This window comes from Bos mutus, chromosome 24 (genome assembly GCF_027580195.1).
Source record: "Bos mutus isolate GX-2022 chromosome 24, NWIPB_WYAK_1.1, whole genome shotgun sequence".
Taxonomy (NCBI): Eukaryota; Metazoa; Chordata; class Mammalia; order Artiodactyla; family Bovidae; genus Bos; species Bos mutus.
This window is the reverse complement of record NC_091640.1, coordinates 40,006,340-40,029,652: the sequence shown is the minus strand read 5'-3', so window position 1 is coordinate 40,029,652 and position 23,313 is coordinate 40,006,340. Positions and strand designations below refer to the sequence as shown.

The 23,313-nt window shown below is 41.9% G+C and overlaps 1 protein-coding gene across 2 annotated transcripts in view; it reads right to left on the bottom strand.

The window, feature by feature from the left end:
* ARHGAP28 (Rho GTPase activating protein 28) overlaps nucleotides 1–23,313 on the bottom strand; it is a 139,140-nt gene that overhangs the window by 21,718 nt on the left and 94,109 nt on the right. For both annotated transcript variants that reach the window (XM_070362021.1, XM_070362022.1), the window contains exons 5-12: nucleotides 22,690–22,782; nucleotides 17,189–17,278; nucleotides 12,772–12,856; nucleotides 10,207–10,349; nucleotides 9,584–9,749; nucleotides 9,394–9,485; nucleotides 6,640–6,717; nucleotides 1,211–1,373 (exon numbers count right to left, since the gene is read on the bottom strand). In XM_070362021.1, the coding sequence (XP_070218122.1) occupies nucleotides 1,211–1,373; nucleotides 6,640–6,717; nucleotides 9,394–9,485; nucleotides 9,584–9,749; nucleotides 10,207–10,349; nucleotides 12,772–12,856; nucleotides 17,189–17,278; nucleotides 22,690–22,782 (910 nt within the window). The remainder of the gene's footprint in view (nucleotides 1–1,210; nucleotides 1,374–6,639; nucleotides 6,718–9,393; nucleotides 9,486–9,583; nucleotides 9,750–10,206; nucleotides 10,350–12,771; nucleotides 12,857–17,188; nucleotides 17,279–22,689; nucleotides 22,783–23,313) is intronic.

Below are 23,313 nucleotides of genomic sequence, written 5' to 3'. Positions count from 1 at the left end.
AGCTTATACATATGTAGGCTGTGAACCCTGAATTCCTCAGGTTAGGAGTCAAAGCCCACACTATGTAACACCTTTCCACTTTTCTAAATTTCTCTCGTCACACCTTCTTGAATACTCAACCCTTAGGAGGAAATTACTTTCTTACTGCCAAATACAAGCCATGCTGACCAGTTTCTATACTTTTTTTAATCCAAGTACCTTAGCTAAGGGCTTCCCAGGTGGTGCTAATGGTAAAGAACCCACTTGCCAATGCAGGAGACCTAAGAGACACAGGTTCAGATCCCTGGGTCAGGAAGATTCTCTAGCAGAGGGCACGGCAACCCATTCTAGTATTTTTGCCTGGGAAATTCCATGGACAGAGGAGCCTGTTGGGCTACAGTCCATGGGGTTGCAATGGGGTCGCAAAGAGTTGGACATAACTGAAGCAACTTAGCACACACACACGCATGGATCTCAGCTAAGGCCTCATCTATGTGACTTCATAAGCTTCAGAAACACTATGCAATATAGTAATTTTCAGAGACAAAACTCTTTCTTGTTTCATGCTACATCATCGGATCTAGGACACTGGATTTAAAGAAGGGAGAGATCTTCTATTTTTGAAAGACTGTTATATACCAGTCACTGTCTTAGATGTCTTCATTCAATATTCACAACAACTTTGACAAGTAGTTATTATCTGTAATCTACAGGGGCAGCCATAAAGCTCAGAAAGGCTGACTGCATGGTTAACAGATGTTTGAGCAGGAATTCATATCTCAAGACCTTGGTCCTTCTACATCCCTCTCTGCCTTTTAATGATTATGAAAAGTTACTCATATTCAACTCTTTGCAATCCCATGGACTGTAGCCCACCAGTCTCCTCTGTCCATGAAATTCTCCAGGCAAGAATACTGGAGAGGGTGGCCATTCCCTTCTTCAGGGGATCTTCCTGACCCAGGGATCGAACCAGGGTTTCCTGCACTGCAGGCAGATTCTTTATCATCTGAGCCACCATTATAAAACCCTCTAAATCCTAATGACCAGACTTTAAATATATACATGCAAAGAGATGACAGTTTACCATCAAACTCAATACTTCGCCAAGCATTACCAGGAAACAGCAAATGTATACACTTATGATCACATCTGATTATGCATCTTTATTCTGCTCTGTGCCACTTCATTGACCTTGTATCTTATCCATTCGCATGTAACTTCTTCCACCTACTTTCCATTAGAGTGATGAAGGCAGGTATATATTCCACGGGAAAGAGAGAGGTGGGCAGTTCTCTGAAAAAGGCTTTCAGCATTACTGCAGCTTCTCTATGGCACATTTTCTCCCATTTAAACTTGTCAGCATTAAACTTGGCATCCAATTCTTCACGGTATTGCTGAAAATCAAGGAAAACAGTGAGTTTACAACCTGATCCCCGTCTCTTCCCCTTTAAAAACTGTCATTACACAAACTATTTTTGTAATTAGATTGAAATGCCAGTATCTACTAAGCTCCTCTTTTTCAACATGATTGAAGAACTGAAATAGCTCTTTCTGAATGTATTTTTTTAAAAAAACATTCTCTAAAATCCTTTTAGAATAATGCTAATCTTAAAGTAATTTGCCATCTGTACAAATACAAAAGTTCTTTACTCAGATCATAGCTTCATTTATATCGTTTTGGCAGAATACTGACTATCCCCACATGATAAATGCACTGCTAGATTTTGACAAAGCCTCTATTTCTTTTTTTTCCCCCCAATGATTCCTTCCTTCTGCCACCTCATCTTGTACTAATATTTCTAAATTCAATGAAGGATGTATGCCTCTTGGCTGGTTTACATACAGAATGAAAACTAACCCAACAAAGGAACTCTGACCTCACTGCAACATGCATACCCATGACATCTTCCTGGAGCAAATACAGAAGTTTCATGCCAAGATGGACACATGTCTTCCACATGCCTGCATGCTTGCCCGGTACTTTGTAAGGTTTGGAACACTGTGTTAATACTTTTTAAAAAAATCACTAAATGTCCTTAAGTTGATTTGGGTTATCCATTTTAGATTATTAACTCATTTGATGGCCAGTACCCCCAGGGCATTCTATTGCTCCCTGAACTACAGGGTTTACCAATAATACCAGGCAGTTATAGTCAGTTTCCCAACTAACAATAACTGCTTCAAAAAGGATACTTTAAAAAAGAAAACTGTGAAAAATCCTTAAGGCCTTTGCTTTATTCTCAAGAGAAACCTAAGTCTTCCAGCCTTGAACGTGCAAGAGAAGCTAGAGGATGACAAGGTGAGATTTATCATCTCTGGTGGCCGGGTGGAAAAGTGATCTGGTGGTGGAGGAGGGGAGCAGGTGAAGGGCTTGGTGCTGGTGGGGATAAGGCTGGGGAAACCGAAAGCAGCCGCTGGCATTTCTGGTGACGGATAATCAGCGACTAACCTAGGTGAGCAGTTGCAGGACAGGAAGAAGAGGTGGCATTTAAGCAACACTCAGGAGGGAAAATTCTCAAGGAGAGGCGATGGGTTGAATATGAGACTCAGAGGGAGAAATAAAAGTCCAGGATGGCTCTCAGATTGCAGGCTGGGATAATGGGCAGAAGGAGGTGCTATTGACAAGAAGTGGAGGGGGAGGAGCCAATGTTTCCCTGTCCCACTGCCCGAGAGCCAAGGGGAAGCTGGTTTTCAGGAAGCACTGGCAAGAGCAGGATAATTCAGATCCACTTCCACAGACCTATGCCACAAGAGGCTGGCTGAAACACTAGGTGACTGTTGGTGAAAACTTCCAGTGCTTCCCTGTCACCTACGGGGAAACATGGCCCCAGGATCAAGGGCAGGCTCTAGAACCACACTCATTAAACTTTTTTTTTTTTTTTACTGTGGTAAGAGTCACATAATATAAAAACACTATTTTAACCACGTTTAACTGTGCAGTTCTGTGGCACTAACTACATTCACATCGTTGTCCAACTCTCACCATCATCCATCTCCCTAATATTTCATCTTCCTAAACTGAAACTCTGTCCCCAGTAGACACTAAGTCCCCGGCTCCCTGCCGCATCTTCCAACCGCCCCTCCCCCAAACCCTGGCATCCATCAAGGTACTTTCTGACTCTAGGAATCTGACTCTTAGGTACCTCGTATAAGTGGAATCAAGCAGCATTTGTCTGTACCTACTGTATACTGGAATGCATTCTTAAGGTATAACCACATTCTTTAGGTGTTTATCCTGGTTCCACAATGGTCTAGTTGAAGGCCTGTGAAGTTTCCCACTGCATAACAGGGATATTCAAACAACCTTGCAGAGATTAAACTGGATAACACAGAGCTCAGGGGGCGGGGCATGCCCACAGAGAGCGCTCAGTAAGTGCTGGCCGCATTTACCCTCCCTCGTCTCTGCTACAACCTCTAGTGTTATTACTACAGGAAACCTATGTGTATGTGGAGTGCTATTCGGGGAGTAATGGCACCTCGTTCTGTCTAGAGGGCCAACAGAAAGGAGGGGAAGGACGCCCTCCCTGAGTTTGGAGCAGAGCACAATGGAAGCTGGTGCAGAGCTCCACGGTGTCCTAAACAAGGGACCAGATGAACCAGGGGCCGACTCTTCCTCACCAGAGACGGGTGTATGTTTAAACTGTTAATGAGGACGCTAGGCAAGGATCCAGAGAAGGCAATGGCACCCCACTCCAGTATTCTTGCCTGGAAAATCCCATGGACGGAGGGGGCCTGGTGGGCTGCAGTCCATGGGGTCGCTAGGAGTCGGACATGACTGAGCGACTTCACTTTCCCTTTTCACTTTCATGCATTGGAGAAGGAAATGGCAACCCACTCCAGTGTTCTTGCCTGGAGAATCCCAGGGACGGGGGAGCCTGGTGGGCTGCCGTCTATGGAGTCGCACAGAGTCGGACTGTGCGACTCTGTGGGACTGTACGACTGAAGCGACTTAGCAGCAGCAGCAGCAGGCAAGGATCAGGAGCCAGGGCCTTAAACCTCGTCTGAGCAAATATCCATCCCGCTTCTCCTCCTGAGGTAATTTTACAAAAATGCAAATAACCCACCTTCAGCCTCAAAAAACCAGTTCAGGGTGGGAAACCAGAAGACCAGGTAACATCCTCACAAAGCATTTAGAGCAGCCTCTGAATAATTGAAATGAGTCAAAAAAGAAAGCCACGCACGTCAAAGCAGTCTGCTTTCTTCCATAAAATATATTCCCCAGGGTTTGGCTCAAATTTCTGTCATTTGTGGAAAAGAAAATTACTGGAAACACCGAGCCATTAAATTGGTTCCAAATGACCCAAGGCCTCACGTCCAGGATGGGCTCGGCGGTTGGTGCCCTGAGAGGCTAAATCCGCAGCTTCCCCCAGGGATGCTTCCCTGTACGTCTAACCAGGCTCTGAAAGTACAACCCACAGTGATACCTGAGGGTTAGAGTCAGCTACTTGGCACAACTTGACGATAATTATGAGGGAGATTTTTTTTTTTTTAAACTTTCTTTCCCCAAGCACATTTCTAGAAAAAAATAGTCTAACTGATGAAAACATTTTTTTAAGTTTCAAGTTTGAACAAAGGGAAGAAATAAAGACCCCTTGGCTGTATCAAGTTGCAATGACTTTCTAACTGCAGTATTCCCTTGTTTCTATTCACTGACCCAGCATTCTTCCACACTGGCTTTCCTGGAGCTCAAACCACGAAGACATCTGGAATACATTTTTCGGACGGACAAGAAATGGAATTAAATAGGCTGAAACTACATAAAACCGATTAAGGGCCAAAAGGGACTTTTACCTAATGTGGTTCAGGAATGCATGCGTCTATTAGAGCACGTTAAAGGAATTACTGGCCTTTGATAAGTGCTTTTCAGTCAAAGATTAGCTAGAGAAAAGCAACGTGTGCTATGATGTTAAACTTCATACACACAAGAAACATTGTGTAATCTTTTCTCCTTTGAATTATTTTCAAAAATAGAAATTTTAAATCATATCCATTATGCTCCCACTCTTCCTACTAATTTGTGCGCGCACGCACACACACACACACACACAGAGAATAAGTCAGTAAGAACATGTACAAATACAGCTTCCCTATTATGGAGGGAAGTTTAGAGGGATGGAGTCTGATTCGGTTTAGGAAACTTGTTCTCCTGACTTCATTTTGGTTCCCTGACTCTACAGATATAACCACAAAGACTTAACCAAGAAGTGACAGCTTTTGTTCTCGGATTTAGGACACATTTATTTAGAAGTATATGTAAAAACTGTTCCTGTGAGAAGCTGAAACAAAAACCAGATCCCATTTAGCAAGTATGAACCTTAAGGAGCCATTAGGAATTTTCCTGCATTTTAAGCGAACCTGTGCCAGGATTTAGTAATCTCTACTCCCAAGGAAGTCACATCCCAGAGACATGCAGTGACAAAGTGTGGACCACCACTCAGGTCTCCCTTCAAAACAGAACTGGCTGTTCATCTGCAAAAACTCCAGGTGGATGACTCCCCAGCTGCTGGCACCTTCTGCTCAGCCTCAGGCCCTTCCCCAGGGTTGGGGCTGACAGTGCACAGGGTGATGGTCCCGCCTGTACCTGGTCTGAGGCTCGACACCCTCAAGTTCGCCTCCCCCGACACTCGATCCTTGAGAAGCGAGGTCCTCCTGTAACCCTCTTCTCCTCCTAACTTGGTCCCAGCACCTGCCTTCTGGAGCTTCCAAAGATATAGCCTATTGATTCTCAGTTTCCACCTTGAAAAATATCTCCTCATACTTCTATATAAGACTGAAATTGCTGATACAAATAGAATCTCCCAAAGCATGTGCCAAAATGGATTAGGGAAGAGATGCTTTCCCGCCCCTACACAATTCCTTTTAATAGTTCTGAACACAGTCAAGTTTCCTTTTCCCTCTCCCTGAGGTTTTTTTTCCTCAAGGATTCATTATTGACAACTGCTCATGTCTCCAGGTCCACCCACCAGGGAGTGACCCAGGGCAGAGAGGGACTCTTCATCTGTGTACCGGCAGAGCAAGTGGGATGTCTTGCTGGCAACTGATGAGCAAAGCTTCCCTTTAATTCTTTTCTTTGCTGAACTGAAGACTTAGCCTCCATACAGAGGGAAGAAAGTAAAGGAATTCCCACTGCACGGTGGTTTTAGATGTAGATGCTAACATTACCTTCAATGGAACTGGGTTTCAGAACTGCTGAGGGAGTATTTTAGTGGTTACAGCCATTCCTACAAATTCCTATAAGGATGTCCATTAAAAGGAAAGCCAGAGAATGTTTCTAAGTTTAAAACAACTGACAATCGATACCAGGGGTCATCTAATACTGGCTCAGTGAATTCTACGACAAAGAGTAAACTTTGTCGTAGAATTCAGTAAAAAAAACTGAAGTGTTTAACCCCCAAAATAATGATGGGACAAGACAAGCGGCAGTTCCTGAGAGTGAATTGATGTGTTCTTTTACTGTTGTTTGCTTTTATTATTGTTGTTTTAATTTAAAAGAATGCACAGCTCAGGATCATGGAATAACATTTAGTCATAGGTGTTGAGGAACGCTCTACAGTGCCAAGTGAGAGAATCAGAAATGATGACAACACCACAGAAGATGCCTGCGTGAACTGATCCAGCTAGTTGAGATCTCTAACGAGGAAGAGAGACAATGTTTGGTACCTTGACTTTGGCAGTACATCCTGAAAGTCGAAAGATCCCTTCAGATTCCAGACCCGATTCCTCAACTTTTTCAAAGAACTAGAAAGCAATGATACAAGACAGAAATAAATACCTCCATATGATTATGAGCATTTAAAATAACAACGATGATGAAAACGATACATTACCAAGCATACAGACATGCCGGGTACTTGAATGCCTAGTTAAACATTCACACGCCCCCAGGAGGTCAACACTAGCCTCCGATTGGCAAATGAGGAAATAGAGACTTAGGGTTGTTTTTCACTTTCCCAGGGTCATCCTTAAAAGTGACGCACCAACTCTGTTCTTAACCACGAAAGCACATTGCCCCTTAAATATTTTAACGTCTGATTACTGTATCTTTCTTCAGGTCAACCAGTAAGCCAGTTCAGTTGCTCAGTCGTGTCTGACTCTTTGCAATCCCATGGACTGCACCACAACAGGCTTCCCTGTCCATTACCAACTCCCAGAGCTTGCTCAAACTCATGTCCATTGAGTCAGCATCACCAACCAGTAAGAAAAGACCCTAAATTACTATCATTAGTTACACTATTCTAGCTAAGACACTGTGCATGCATGCAGGCCCAGTTGTGTCCAACTCTTTGCGACCCCTGTCCGTGGAATTTTCCCAGGCAGTAACACTGGAATGGGCTATCATTTCCTCCTCCAGGGGATCTTCCTGATCCAGGGATCGAGCCTATGTCTGTTGCATCTAACCTGCACAGGCAGCGGAGTTCTTTTCCACTGTACCACCAGGGAAGCCCAAGACACTGTAGGGCTTCTCAAAATCTGACCAAGGGATTAGAAATTGTAAAGGCTTATCTGTCTCATGGTAATGGTGATGCTTCACTATTAAATAATAATAAACACTAACACTGTGCACTTAAGAGCGTGTCAGACAACATTCTCAGCACTTTACATATATTAATGCACGTGACCCTCATGATGATTCTGTGGTGTCCCCATTCTACAGCTGAAGAGACTGAGGCATGGGAGGGGTAAAGATTTGCCCATGTTCACACAGCAAGAGCAGGATTCCGAGTCTCTGCTATTTTCCCTTCGAGAAATGATGATGCCTGGAACTAAGGCAGCTCCTGCAGGTATGAAGAGATGTAAGTATTTAGGGAGAAGGAACTTCTTCCTGAGAAAAGCCTCTACCCCCAGGACTGGAAGAACACCACCTCCAGTGTCTTACAAGAGCGCCGCTAACCTCAGCAGCACCCAGAGTGAGCCTCTATTGAGGAGTTAGTATGAGAGGAACCAGGCAGCATGCGGTGCACCTTCTGTGGGCTAGGCTTCTGTTCCTACGTAATAATACAAACGTGTGTTGAATCTTCTCAGTCAGATTTTTATGCATTTTCTTCAGACTGTGTCCTCTTCCTAGAGGACAAAGGGCACAATAATGGTTCAACCCAAGGATGGAAAGGAATCTTAGAGTCACCATGGACTTGCTCCCCTTTGCATCTATCTCTTGCTGGCCGTGTGTTTCTGGGCGTGTTATCTCACCCTATGATGCCTCAGTTGCCTCACCAGTAGAAAGGAGATGACCATAGCGACCTCCTGGGGCTCAGTGATGGTCAGATGTGACAGGACACAGAGATCAAATGTGGCCCAGTGAAGGGAGGCGCCCTGGGGATGCACACGCTGGGCGGGCCTTGGCATCCTCTGGACCCCGCTTGCTATCCTCCCTGCGCCTATGGGCGGCCAGTCAGTCACCCGACTGGAGGAGTAGCTCAGTTTGAGGTATTGGTACCCAAACTGAGGAAGACAGGAAAGAGAAGTGCTGTTGTGAATAAAGTATGTGTCCTCTGTCAGTATTTTCACATATCATTTAAAAACTGAATTTAAGGGACTTCCCTGAAGGTCCAATGGTTAAGACTCCACGCTTTCAATGCAGAGGGTGCAGGTTTCATCCCTCGTCAGGGAACTAAGATCCCACATGCCACAGAGTGTAGTTAAAAAAAAAAAACACCCAAAAAATGGAATTTAAAATTCAACAAGATTTGTATTTAGGGCTTGGAATTTTACTTGTACCACTGGATATCCCTATTGAATAAACCACAGTAAATTGTCGGCTATAAAAGGTGGGGCTTAAAAGCAAATGAGCCATCTGCCAGTGAGGGTCACTGAGACAACTGTATTGTTCAGACATCATTTTCACAACTTCCTAAACCAGAAATCTTCTTTGTCGCAATATATACTTTCCCAGGCACTCTGAAAACACCACCAGAATAAGCTGATTTCTAGACTTTATTTAGCTTTGTCTGGAAAATTCATTTAAATAGTAATACACACACATCGTAAAACACCCAACCTGTGATGTATCTCAGCAAATACTTGTAAGATTAATAAATGGACTATTAGTAATTAGTAGTTATCTTTTATCCAGGAGAGAATAATCATATACACACACACAAACACATACATACACACAAATAACATTTTAAAAATATTGGAACAAATGTAACAGAAGGACGCCATGTGACAGCATCTGTGTCCATAACCTGATGCTTTCTGGCTGGACAATGCAACAGAGGTTCTTAGCAAGGCAAACACACCCAGGCGCCTTAGATGTCACGTGGATGCAAGGAGGGAAGCCGAGAGTTACAGAAACCCGAGTCCTAAAGGGGCCTTCGTGTCTTTAGATCTAAGAATATTCATCGGCGGGTTTCCGAATAGCATACTACAAGCACAGAGCTCTATGAACTCCCGAGTTATGTACACCGAACTCACCTTTTGTAACACAAGGGGAACTTTGACCCCAGAGTCTTTCCTTCGGTCATTTTCTAGCAGGACTGTGAGGGGAACTCCAAAAATCCCACTGTCTTCATTGTAAAACAGAAGGGGGAGAAAAAAAAGAGTCAGAAAAGCACTGTCTTATTCCCGTGTGTCAAAATGTTAGAGTCAGAGTAAGTCTCAATACCTCGTCCTTTGACTTTCTCTGTTTTGTTTCTTTTCAGCTGAATTCGAAAGGCATCAAAAAAGGCCGTCAATTCAATCAGAGAGAGATGGCGGATTTTCTTCATGTCTTCCGCAGACAGATCTTCTGCTTTGGTTAGGCCAAATCTGGTTTTCTGAACAACAAATTTCTAAAATACATATTGAGGATATTTATTTTTTTATGGCAAAGGAAAATTATTATACCTTCATTCAGAGGAGACCTGGACCTTCCAAATCTGTACAGCCTGACATGCTTGCTATTCACATAAAAAGATATCTGAGGCGCATGCTGCGTCATAGAAAGGTCATGAATATGACTGTTAGAACCTCTGATGATCACAACTACTAAACCAAACACAAAACAGTCACCTGAAATATATTATAATATCATCATCACAACTGTGATGTACAGAGTGCAGCTAATTCCCCTATTGAAACTGACTGCACGTGCTTGCTGAGACAATAGCCATTCTATCTTAAATGTCAAATTTAGGTAATTAAAAGTGTCCTTAAAAATCCAAAATGCACAGTTAAGTGCCAAATAATCCTACTCTCATTTTGAAGACAATGCCATTGCTATATTCTCCATTTCCACATTTTACTTACAGGTAAAACATAGTCTTCTTTCTTAAAATCTAACTTCTTAAATCTGTTCCTTTTTGGAGCCTGTGTTAGCTTTTCTGAATATGATACTTCAAAGGACAGCTCTTCAGCTTCTACCGGAATGTTTTTTTCCAGATATTCATCATCTAAAGAACAAAGGATGTGGAATATTTAATATGCCATTTAATTGATCAATACCATTGACTGTAAAATAAGCATAAAATATTGATGAGTTAATCCACAAGCATGTTGAAATGTTTACATCCCTGGAAAAGCATCAGACTCACTCAGAATGATCTTGGTTAAACAATTAATGTAGTGTCATCAGACTTCCATATGAACAAGCTTCTACAATCGTTGTGTGAACTTCCTATTTAATCTGATTTTTTTTTAATTTTAGAGGTTAATGTCTCATGAAAAGCACTGAAGATTATTAGATTATTAGAAAGTCCATAACAGAATGTTTCTATGTACTCTTATGCAATTACGTCTATCCATACTCAATGCTGCTACTGGGGAAGCAAAAGCTTAAAGCAGAAGGAGGAAGGGTGGAGGTCCCACAGAAAAGTTCTGCCTACTTTCATTCCTCTTGAGTTTTTATCCCAAACTGTGGAACTATGCCACTTCAGATTTGTTCCAATCCAGTTTGCCCTTCACTGAGATTTGTTCAGGTGAATTAATCCTGATTCCTGTGACTCTCTCCTGGTTTTCTGGTCTTGGATGGTGCATATTCCAAAGATGAATGGGTGACAAGTCCTGTCCCCTATACCTGTTTTTCTCAAGTTTGAAATTAAGACAATAGATTCCTTACCAAAAGCAAGGGAAATCATTTGAGGAATCCTAAATCTGATTTTTGACTGAGAGTCTGGCTTGCCATCTTGTTTTATTGCCTGGCAAAATTGTTCCTGTGTCATGAAAAGAATTATTTGATGACAAAAAAAGAACTCATCAGCTTTACCCTCTTCTATATTAAATCGTTGTCCAAATCTTTGCAATCTCATGGACTGCAGCCCACTAGGCTCCTCTGTCCATGGGGATTTTCCAGCTAGAATACTGGAGTGGGTTGCCATTTCCTTCTCCAGAGGATCTTCCTGACCTGGGGATCGAACCTGCATCTCCTCCATTGGCAGGTAGATTCTTTACCACTGACCTGGGAAGCCCACCCCCTTCTATAAACAGTAACTAAAAGAAAGCCAAATTGAACAAAAGAAGCAACAGACAGAAATAATAGAAGACCTAGTTTACCTCAATTAAAAGTTTAGTGGAGAAATTTGTAAATCAACAGACCTAAAATTCTAAAAAATAATATTGATTTAAAACACAATAAATGGATACAGTAAGAATTCAGAAAATAACAAGGCAAAGTTACGATTTTCACACATTATACAGAGGCTTGTATTCAAATCAGAGTAACAGTTAATTGTTAGATAAGACTCTAACTACTTGTTCTTCTTTTTAAAATATTTATTTGGCTGTGTCGACTCAACTTGTGGCATGCAGGATCTTTCATTGCGGAGTGCGAGTGCAGTCGCTGCGGCACGCGGCATGTGGGATCCTAGTTTCTAGACCAGGGGTCAAACCTGCATCCACTGCATTGCAAAGTGGATTCTTAACCACTGGACCACCAGGGAGTCCCAAGACTCTAAATTCTTCAAGATCTATGGGCAGATTCTTTGGACAGTGGTGATTGTACAGGCTGATGCGCCAAATCACTGGACTACTCCAAGAGGACTTTTACCTCTCAGTGGTACGATTCGAACTGAGTAACAACACGGCAGCAAACAGAATGATGTGGAATAATTTATGGTAAATCCATTATCTTTAATTTGTTTTGATAACGGTTTTATTTAAATATAATCCACATGCCCAACAATTACTTATTTGAAGAGCGTAGTCAGTGATTTTTAGCATATTTGCAGCATTGTGCAACCACCGATCAATGTTAGAATATTTCATCACCTCAACTTATTTGAATTTTGAAGCAAACGCTCAAAGTATGGAGCTCTGTTGTGCCTGAGAGAAGCGTGTATCTTTAGGGGGACCTTTGGGGAACCACAAAACTGTGGCCTAAAGGGGACCTATTTCCTACAAGGAGGATTTGAGATTCCACTCTGAATCCACGGAGAGCACCCAGCTCTCAAGTGGAGGAGGCCCCATTAAAAGTTCACCCTGTTATTTTGTAAGGAAACATCACAAGTGTCTCTGGTGCTGCACATACTTGAGCATAACTAGAGATTTTTAGAAGGTGTCTACTTTCCGGCCTGCTTGATGCTGTTCAGCAGATCCAGGTTACCTATAAAAGAGACCCCAAACCAAAGGCACTGCCTGAGTGAGTAGTTTCTAAATGACACAGTGGTCGTCAAGGTGGAAACAATTCTGCTTGCAATGTGACTACTGGTGTGACAGGATGGGGTGTTTGGAGGTACAGGGAGCAGAGGTCCAGGGTGACGGAAATCAGAAAGGGGAGAAAAACACACGTACACTTTCTTCAGAAACCCACTGCTCACCGAAGTGAGCGTCGGCACAAAAGCAAAACGACACACAGGCTGAGGAGGCTGTGTCACTCACCACTTGCCGCATTCCGCGCCGACCGTCCAGGGTCTGCCGCGCCGTTGGAATGAACTGGCACGTCTGGAATGGCCTCCAGGATGGACTGTGGACCAAGGGAAGATGGACACAGAGCAGTTCACCAGGAATGCAGGCTACCCTGCGCTTCAACCTCACTTATGTTGGGCGGTGCGTTAGAACTACTTCACCAAAAAGCAAGTCTTGATTTCATGAAGGGCTGGCATCTGCTTTCCTGTTTTCTCACTCAGTTCAGACCTGTACAGCCCACACAGTTTTCTCAAGAGAACTAAGCCAAGGTCAGAATGACCACGCCTCCTCAAGTGTTTACTGGCGTATGTTTCCTAACATGCAGAAATGACAAAACTTGCAATCACATAGTTTGACGATTATGTTATCATTCTGACTTTTTAAAGAATTTTTGATGTGGACCATTTTTAAAGTGTTTACTGAATTTGTTAGAACATTGCTTCTGTTTTTATGTTTTTATTTTTTATTTTTTTGACTGAGAGGCACATGGGATCTCAGTTCCCTGATCAGGGATCGAACCCGCACTCCCTGCATTGGAAGACAAAGTCTCAACTACTGGACTGCCAGGCAGTCCCTGTACTTGTTATTCTTGATGCAGCTGGTCATACATTTTGGTCATAAACCCTAAGTCATGACATAACTAGATGGTTAATAGAAGGGATGCGGGAGCCAGGCTGCCTGGATTCTAATCCTGGCTCTTCCACTTCACATGACTTCAAGTTACAGAACTCTCTATTAGTCTCCCTGGTCTGTAAAATGACGATGATAAAATAACATATTTCAACAAGTTTTTATGAATTTTAAATGACTATAAATCACAGGGGACAACATCTGATGCACAGTGACCACTGTATGAGGGTCAGCTACTGTTAAGACACTAATACGTTAACTTCTTCACGACAAAACACAGAGGGATAATGACTACCGAAGGGTTCCGCATGTTTTCTGGTTGTGTCCTCTCTTAATTAATTTGCTATTTTCTTCACTGTGATCCTGCCACACTGCTGCACTCCCCTGGAATGTTATCGGAAGCTGGGTATCTTTCTTCATAGAGTTTGGCATTACTACTCAGATTGGATGCTGGTGGCGGTTTACTTGCTAAGTCGTATCCGACTCTTGCAACCCCAAGGAATATAGCCCGTCAGGCTCCTTGAGGTGGGTCCTAGTAAAAACTTTACACAAATTCCACTATTTCTACGAATATGAATTTTAATGTGGAAGTTATCAACCATGAGTACGTTGGCGGTGAAAATTGGCTACTCCATCAAGAATCCTTTATACGCTCTTTATACATAAGTCTGTTCTTTTTCCCCCAGAACCTGGTGTTGTTTCTTTTATTCTCATATTTATTCAGCAATATGAAGTGAACTGGAGAAGGAAATGGCAACCCACTCCAGTGTTCTTGCCTGGGAAATCCCATGGACAGAGGATCCTGGTGGGCTACAGTCCATGGAGTCATGAGAGTCAGAAAGGACTTAGCGGCTAAACCACCACCACTACAAACTGCACAAAGGAATCGCGAATGCTGAACTTTGTTTCTCTTCTCCCTACTTTATGCCAAAGAGATGGCATATCTTATTATGTAAACAGAATGCGAAGGCATACCCAATTATTTTAACACAGATGCCCAAGTATATATTTGGTGGCTCTAAAAACTAACACCACAGAATAAAGATTACCCCACAACGATGTGGAACACTTTTCAGTGGTTTCCTTAAGTTTTCCTACAGAGCAATACTTCATTAAACTTTGAAATAACTCATCTATAGAATGCTCCCGAAAAATCGACATTCGTGCTGGGCTTGGGAAGCTTAAACGAATAAATGTCAATTTAATGATCTGTAAAGTGGAGGTGTCATCTGCTCCTTAGGTTTAAATGGCCTCCAGCCAGCCTACAGTATTGAACAAGGGCCCGCTCTTTGCAATGTAAATGATTCTGGGACTTTCCCGGGGGAAGAAGAAATTTAAATTGTGACCCTTGCTCTTCAGCTATTTATAATGAGAAGAGAGTAACATTTATGGAATATTATTAAAACACAGTCCACTGCTAAGAGTGAATTTCTACACTAAAATACAAGTGTTTACTGGAGAGTAATGGAAAGCAAGGAGGTGCTGCCCAAAAGATCTCTTTGAAGAGGTTGTTGATCGTGTGCTGGAACTCAAGGAATGATGAAAAGGACTTACAAACGTGGAGAGGTGAGCAAAGCATTCAGGCCAGGCATGGAATTATAAATTCCAGGTATGGAAATCTGAAGCATTTCGGCTTCAGGAGAGGATCAATGGAGATCCTGATTTGCCAGGAGTTAAAGCCAGGTAAAGGTGCCTAGACTCAGACTCATAAGGGTTAAAACACAGCAGAGCAAAACAAACAGAAGAGCATTCTTTTCTTATGTATTAAAGCAGGAGAATGACTTGGTGAAAATGAAAAGGAAGATCTCACTGCCAATAAAGGGACCAGGAGTTTTGAAATACATTGAAGGGAAAGGCTCAGTGCTTGGTATTCATGTTTTTTTTTTTTTCATTCATAGTTTTAAAACATCCCTTTACTCATTAAACATATTAGTATTAGAATCTTAAAATTTCTTTCTAGTGATTTTAAAGTATTTCAAACATATATGCCACTCCCACTTAAAACAAACTTCTCTGGCTTGTCCATAATGGATCCTGCTATCTCCCTACAATCCCAGCCATGAGACTTTTCCACTGGGGCCTCAGCTGGTTTAAGAGAGGCAAAGACACGCAGCCATCAGGGCTCGCCCTGCTGCCCAAATCCTACTACACTGGGACATCACAGTCAAGGCTGAGGGATTAGTATTTTAAATTCCAAGATGTAGAAGGTTAGCTCTATCTGCTTGATGGTTTGGTTGCTAAATCATGGCCAACTCTTATGATCCCATGAGCTGTGGCCTGCCGGGCTCCTCTGTCCATGAGATTCTCCAGGCAAGACTACTGGAGTGGGGTGCTATTTTCTTCTCCAGGAGGATCTTTCCCCATCCAGGAATCAAAATCGGGTCTCCTGCATTGCAGGCAAATTCTTTATCAACTGAGCTATGTGAGTTCCCTTAAGACTAGACTTTGACTATGGCATATTTCCTTCACATTGAAGAATCACCATACCAAATATTTCTCATGTTCCTTACTTAAAGGAGAAATTTATCAACTAATATGTTCCTCACTGTCCTGACTGGTTGCTGGGTATTTTCTCATGGTGTGAATCTACATTTTGTAATTCTAGATACTAAAGCTGTCTGTGCTGGAGTCATTACAGAAAACATGGCTACCATATTCCTCTTCTGCACCTGAGATCAGAACGGAGAAATCCACCTCTTGTAACCACTTTGTGCCAAATTCCCCAGAGATGAACTTAAATAACTCACGTTCATGGACGAATATGCAATCAGCTTTGAAATTAAAAAACAACAACTACAACATCTATCCAAATGTGAATTTAAAGGCAATTCGATGACATCGCAGATTAAATACTGAATCACATCTGAAATTATAAACTAAATATTAAAGACAGTGAGAGTAATAAATTCCAAAAACCACGAGAATAGCCACTCAGATTACTTCTTAACCTTAAATGCAAGTAAGAAAGTTTAAAAATAAATGAAATAGGTCTATAATCTAAGAGACTAGGAAAACTTGTCCAAGTCGACCCAAGAATGAATGAAAAAAATAATTAAGATTAAATAAATTAATATGATTTATATTAATAGAAAAAGTAGGCTTAATTAAAGGTAGTGACTTTAAAAAAAATATTGCCCACACAGGCAAGTATTTACATTCTGATTGACATAAAAAGACATAAATCTTAGGAAGAAAAAGAATAGCCATACCAAGACAGAAAATGCTAAAATTATGCACCTAAATAAATAAATATATTATATATAACTATATATTTATGTACACACACACACACCAACATATACTGAACTGGATGTTTTGCTAGAACAAATATACATTATCAAATTCATACAAGATGGTCGATTGAAAGGAATATAACCCTCAGACTCTACCTACTGAAAAATTAATCAAAGCATTATGGCTACAATAATGCTAGGCCTTGGCATAAAACTATACCTAACAGTTTTTACAGATTATATATTTACATCAAAGAATAACAAATTCCTCCATGTTTGATCCTCGTAAAGAACATCACATTGGCATTAATTCATGGAGTCCTCTTTCAAAATGAGATCTAGTCATTCCCCAGTATTTTGATTTGCCTTCTTCCTAATCATTCCACGTTGGTGGGTCCACTGGCAGCTGTGGTTTCCTTACAATGCTAGCTGAAGTTCATTTCATCTGTTTGCAGAAATTGCTTCTTATTGCCTTGAACCTGCAATTTTTCCCTGACACGCAACTGTCTGGGCAGGTGATGACTTACCATGGAGCCACTCCTGGGAACAGTAAAACTCCATTCTTCATCCTGGGACCCATCTGACAGGGTACTACTGTTGAGAGAAGCACCATCTGGCTAAATGGAGAAATGAGAGCACAGTTCTTATTTAGGCAAATGCTTTCTATCATGTTTGTGTGTATTCCACCAGGTGTATGTATGTAGATACATGTGGCAATACACAAAGCTGTGACTGCGGGCGGGGGCGGTGGGCGGTGGGGAACTGCAACAGCCCCTCAGGGATCGTCACCGTGAGCCACCGGAAGGCCGGGCCTTCTGGCAGACCCTGGCCCCTACAGCAGACCCTGCTATCATCTACCACAAATTCCGTCTTCCTGAACAATATCTTAAGTTTTGTTCCAGGGAGCTAGATGTTAAACCAAAGAATTTGATTTCCGGGCTTCTTTGCAGCTAAAAGTGACCATGTGACAAATGCGGGCAATGAGGTGTAATTTAAGTGTAATTTTACCAAGAGTGTTTTCAGAAAAGGTAAGTGTTTCCTGACTGAAAAGAGGAGGGTCAGCTGCCACAGGCTTCACAGGGTCTGCAGGTGTCTGGCTCCAGAGAGGATGCTGGAGGCCAGATGTGGTTGGGTCTGTGCTGAGAGCATCACGTGGCTGCCCTGTCAGTCCTGGAGCATCCCTCGTAATCATCTCCACGTGAAACAAAGCAGCTCCTACTTTCCTATTACATGCAGCCAAACACAAACTTGTCTAATCCTATTATTGTTTTACTATATTCTGAGACTTTTTTTTTGCAATGATTAGAATTCAGTAGCAATAGTACCAAAATGTTTTTTCATTTATGAACTCCGAAGATTTTTGCTTTAATGTACAGTGGTGTTACTGAAATTTAAGACATGAATATTCTTTTCTTTCATTGCAAAATCAAATATACTTGATACTTATGAAAACACATGATATTTTGTCTTTTAAAAAACTGTCACTCATCTTGATTGACCATATTTTCTGAATTTTCTATGGATGGTATGTGTTATTTTAAAAAATGAACAAAGGGCTCTTTTTTTTCTTCAAAGGAACAAATAGAACACAAGAACTAGCGCAAGAAATTTAAGTCACCCCAAATTACTAAAAATGATGGAAAAAAAATTTAAAGGAACAGGTTTTTAACAGCATTGGAAACCAGCAAAGAATTCCAGAGCTGATAGACATTTCTAGATGAAAAGCAAACAGAACTGGTTGGTAAAACAAAACCTCTAACTGAAAGCAGCATAAAAGAAAGTTTTTCAGACAGGGAAGATAAAAACAACATGATGTACAAAGGGTAGGAAAGAGCTGCCGGCAGATAGTCAAGAGTTGTTTACAAACCAGGGATGAAGCAGTCAATCATTCCTTAAAATATAGACAGCCCCTAAATATAATCTGAGGACAAAAACCCAAATTCAGTCTAAATAAAATGAACTGCTTTGGGGTGGATGGGCTCCTGGTTTGAGTACACTTGGCCCTCTGTCTCCACAGGTTTTCCATTGGCAGATTCATCTAATCCAGATGGATAGATAACGTCTGAAATATTTGAAAAAAAAAAACCCAGAAAGCTCCCAAAAGCTAAAGCTTGAGTTTTGCACATGCCAGTAACCATTTATATAGCATGTACATTGTAATAAGGATTACAAGTGATCTAGAGATGGTGTTGGAGAAGACTCTTGAGAGTCCCTTGGACTGCAAAGAGATCCAACCAGTCCATTCTGAAGGAGATCAGCCCTGGGATTTCTTTGGAAGGAATGATGCTAAAGCTGAAACTCCACTACTTTGGCCACCTCATGCGAAGAGTTGACTCATTGGAAAAGACTCTGATGCTGGGAGGGATTGGGGGCAGGAGGAGAAGGGGACGACAGAGGATGAGATGGCTGGATGGCATCACTGACTCGATGGATGTGAGTCTCAGTGAATTCCGGGAGTTGGTGATGGACAGGGAGGCCTGGCGTGCTGCGATTCATGGGGTCGTAAAGAGTCGGACACGACTGAGCGACTGATCTGATCTGAGAGATGGTTTAGGGAAGGTGCGTATAGGTCATATGCTAGCACATCATTTTATATAAGGGATTTGAGCACCATTGGATTTTGGTATTCTAGGGGGTCCTGGAACCCATCCCTTATGGATACTGAGGAAGGAGGGGTCTAAGAGAGAGGCAACTCGGAAGACCACACAAGACGTGGAGGGGAGATGGAGAAATGAAATCAGCTTTGACCTTCATTAGTTTTGCATCTGGGGAGTGTTTACTAACCTACCTGAACACTATATGCACTTTTACCCCTTTAAAGTTAAGTACACCCCAATCACTCTCAAAAACACACAATCAACAATTTTGGCCTTTTAAAAAAATCAATCTACACAGCTGCAGAGGAAACATACAGCAATTTCCTACAGTAATCAGTCAAAAATCAATAAAGACTTGCACAATGACTGCAAAGAACTTTACGGACCCAGGGGCTGTGGTCCCCTGCGAGTGTGCTGGCATCTTCTACTTTGTTGAACACCTTCTGCTCTGTTTCCCTTTGGTGGGTCCTCCTACCCTCCTGCTGTGACAGGATTCTGACAGGGATAGTGTGAGGGAGGGGCTGGGGATCTGGACAGGAAGAAACACCCAGGACGCATAGTCTTGGGGAGAAGCTCTCCCTGCACTGTAAACCGGGGGACACTTGCTGTCCCTCCCTCCCCACCGCAGGGCCCCCTGGAGGCGTGCGCTTCCCTCATCAGATGGTCCTCTCGCTTGGGCAAGACTCCGCTGCTTGTGTCACTTACTGCTACACATTCCAGAAACTAGCATGTTCTCCACACAAGATGTTTACATTTGGGAAATAACTGGGAAAAACGAAACATCTGTTTCTTAGTTGATACTGAAGATACTGAAAAGAAATCTACATAGTCGTCTTAATTTTCTGTATAAGCTCACCCACAAGGCCCAAGCTTTAGTTGACAACATCCTTGCTTTAAAATACACATTTATGTAGTTTTTTAGTAAAAAAGCTATTTATTCCAATTTATTTTCTCAGGATAACTTGCTTAAAATACACATTTAGATATTAGTTCCTTGTAAAGCAACTGTACGCCAATAAAAAATTAAGAAATGAGTTTATGTTGCTGGTGTTTCTGCCTATAGAAGCTTTCTCCAAAAGACAGAATTCAGTTATTTTTGATTTATTGAATTATTCCTTGCTGAATTTAAGAGTTAAGGGTGATGGGGCTGAGGGTGGCTTGTTGGCCAACAACCTGAATTATGTTGTGTGTTTGGCAAAGAGAAACAAGAGTACATATCCTTTCTACTGTTACAAATCAATGTTCATGGAGGCATTATTCATAATGGATCAAAAGTGTAACTAATCCAAATGTCCATCATCAGGTGAAAAGATACACCAACAGCAGTATATCTACACAATGGATTACTGTTAGTGATAAAGGGACTAAATTTCTAACGCATGCAACAAGTGGATGAATCTTAAAATTATTTTGTGTGCAAGAAGCCAGACACAAGAGTGTGTACTAATCCCAACAGAGTTGGCCTCTGCTGGAGAAAGAGGACAGTGGGTGCAAAAAGGTCTGAGAGAAACATCTAGGGTGACTGGAATGTTCTCTGTTTTGACTGGCTGTGATTACACAGGTAAAAACACTTCTCAAAATGAACTGAATTATATACCTAAAATGCAGGCACTTGTTTTAAAAATATATAACAGTAAAAAACAGGCAGAAATAATCCCATTCCTTACAAATAATATAATTATCTTCAAGGGTCTATAGCTGCTATGAATCAAGAACCTACAGCTACCATGATGGGTAAATCACAGAGAAAAAAGTTGTTCTTGGGAAATAAGAATATGTTTGCTGAAATTTATAAGGAGTAAGAGAAGCTAAACAAGATAACAGAATCATGACCAAGAAAAAAATTACTAACCTGGAGCATAAAGATGAAGAAATCTGAGCAAAAGAAAGTAATGTGAGAGAAAATTTAGGATACTGAAATTCAATGCAAGCAAAGCAAGAGCCATCTAATACGTGTTTGCTAAATCCACATGCTATGGTGGTAGCATGGAAGAAAAAAGTCAGAAGCTCACTCCAAGGTTGGCACTGCACTGTCCTGTAGCTGCACCAGCTTGATTTGCCCACCGTTAGTCGCTTGTGATTAAAACAAACTCCTACTTGTTTAAATCAAAGTTTCTTAGATTTTCTTTTCTATAAAGCAAACACAGATGTAAATGATCATTTTTAACAGATGGTATGATTGTATTTTGCAGTGAATTATAAATCAATAGCAAATGTAGCTATTTGATTGTTACTTAAGGCACTGGAAATAACCAGACTGACTACTTTGCCTTCTGAATTAACTAACACCTCAAATGACTAATTCATTTATGTCAACTACACATAAGGAAAATGTTTTCTCTTATCTATACGAATGATTTGTAGTTTGTGAGGATTGTAGATTGGGTTTTAAGCCTTTTTGTAAATAAATCTTTTGTAAAGGCCTAGATTTAGTGGCATTTATGATTTAGAGTCAAGACTCAACCTCATATAATAATAGACAATAGGCAGTTACATATATTATAATAGACAATTCCTTTATTGTAGGTAGTTTATTGCAAAACCAACACGTTGGACATTAACAAAATCATAAAATATTATATGGACTCTTCAGATGACCAAACCTTTCTTTCTTAAAACCTAGTAGCATCAACAAACATAACTGAAAAAAAAAAGTCACACCACCAATACTGTCTCAGCAGGGAGGAGGGAACCTTCTGGGATTCAGCATTCCCTCCCCTAAGGAATATGAGGATGGAAACAGTAAAGAAAAGATGACGTATATACATTTCACCAAGGGAGAGAAAAGATAGCTCAGGATAGAACTGCACATAAAAACAGATGTGAGAGAAGGCTCTGTCTGGCTAAACCATGAATAAAGCAACCTTCCTTGTCTATAAACTGACAGATGCTGGATCCTTCTCCCAGGGCTTGCCTGATGTCTGCTCCAGGTAAGTGGGGAGTGGAGTGTCGGGGGTGGGGAGTGGCTCTGGGGAAATGCAGGTGGTGAGGGAGGGAAGGGAGCCCTGGATGCCTGGGGTGAAGATTGCACTCAGAAGTAAGGTGCAGGGTGGAAACACGTGCTGCTGTCCCATGACTTGACATCCGTATCCAGTGGACCTGGGACCCAGTGGAACCAACACTCATAGGAGAATATTTTAAAATAAGAGAAAAATGTAAAGGGACTAAATCCATCATAAAGAAATGCCTACCGTCACTGGTTGTTTGGTTTTGTGTCTGTTTTAATAGAGCATGTAGTTATTTGTGGCTATAACTATTAAACTTGGTTCACTTCATGCTGAATGGCTTCCTCCGAATAAAGGCAGACCAGCATGCTGACAGCTGTGCTTGTCCAGCTACCTTAATTATGCCGCCCTGTGGTGAGGTTTCGTGCGGTTGTCTTGAAGGACTGGCTGCCGTCTCATCCCCACCCCGTCCTCCCCATCACTTACCAAGGGGCCACTGGCTTTGATGATTCCTGGCAGCGCTTTCCCCTCTCGGGCGCCATCCAGCTCGCTAGCATGGCTGTCACAGGTATCACCTGGCTAAGGAGAGAAGTGAAGTCACTTTTATCCAGGCATGTCTTTCCCAATAAGGGCTTCCCAGGTGGGGCAAGTGATAAAGAAGCTGCCTGCCAATGGAGGAGACTTAACAGAGGTGGGTTCGATCCCTGGGTTGAGAAGATCCGCTGGAGGAAGGCATGGCAACCCACTCCAGTATTCTTGCCCAGAGAATCCCCATGGACAGAGGAGCCCGGAGGGCTACAGTCCATAGGGTCGCAAAGAGGTGGACACGACTGAAGTGACTTAGCACGCATGCACATCTTTCCCAGTGTGATGGTTTACTCAATTACACATTACACTAGAATCGGTTTAAAGGCACAGCCCTGTGGAGATGCAGAGTTAAGGACTCAAATGTAACGGTAAGAGCATTCACCAGTTCTTCCTAAAGGATGCTGATCCTCGTAAGTGTCGTGCACTGGGACAGAAATGAGTCTCAAAAGCAGACATCACTACCTGCCTGCCAAAACTCGCTTTTCTTTTCTCCTCTAACATACGAATATCACGACCTTGCTG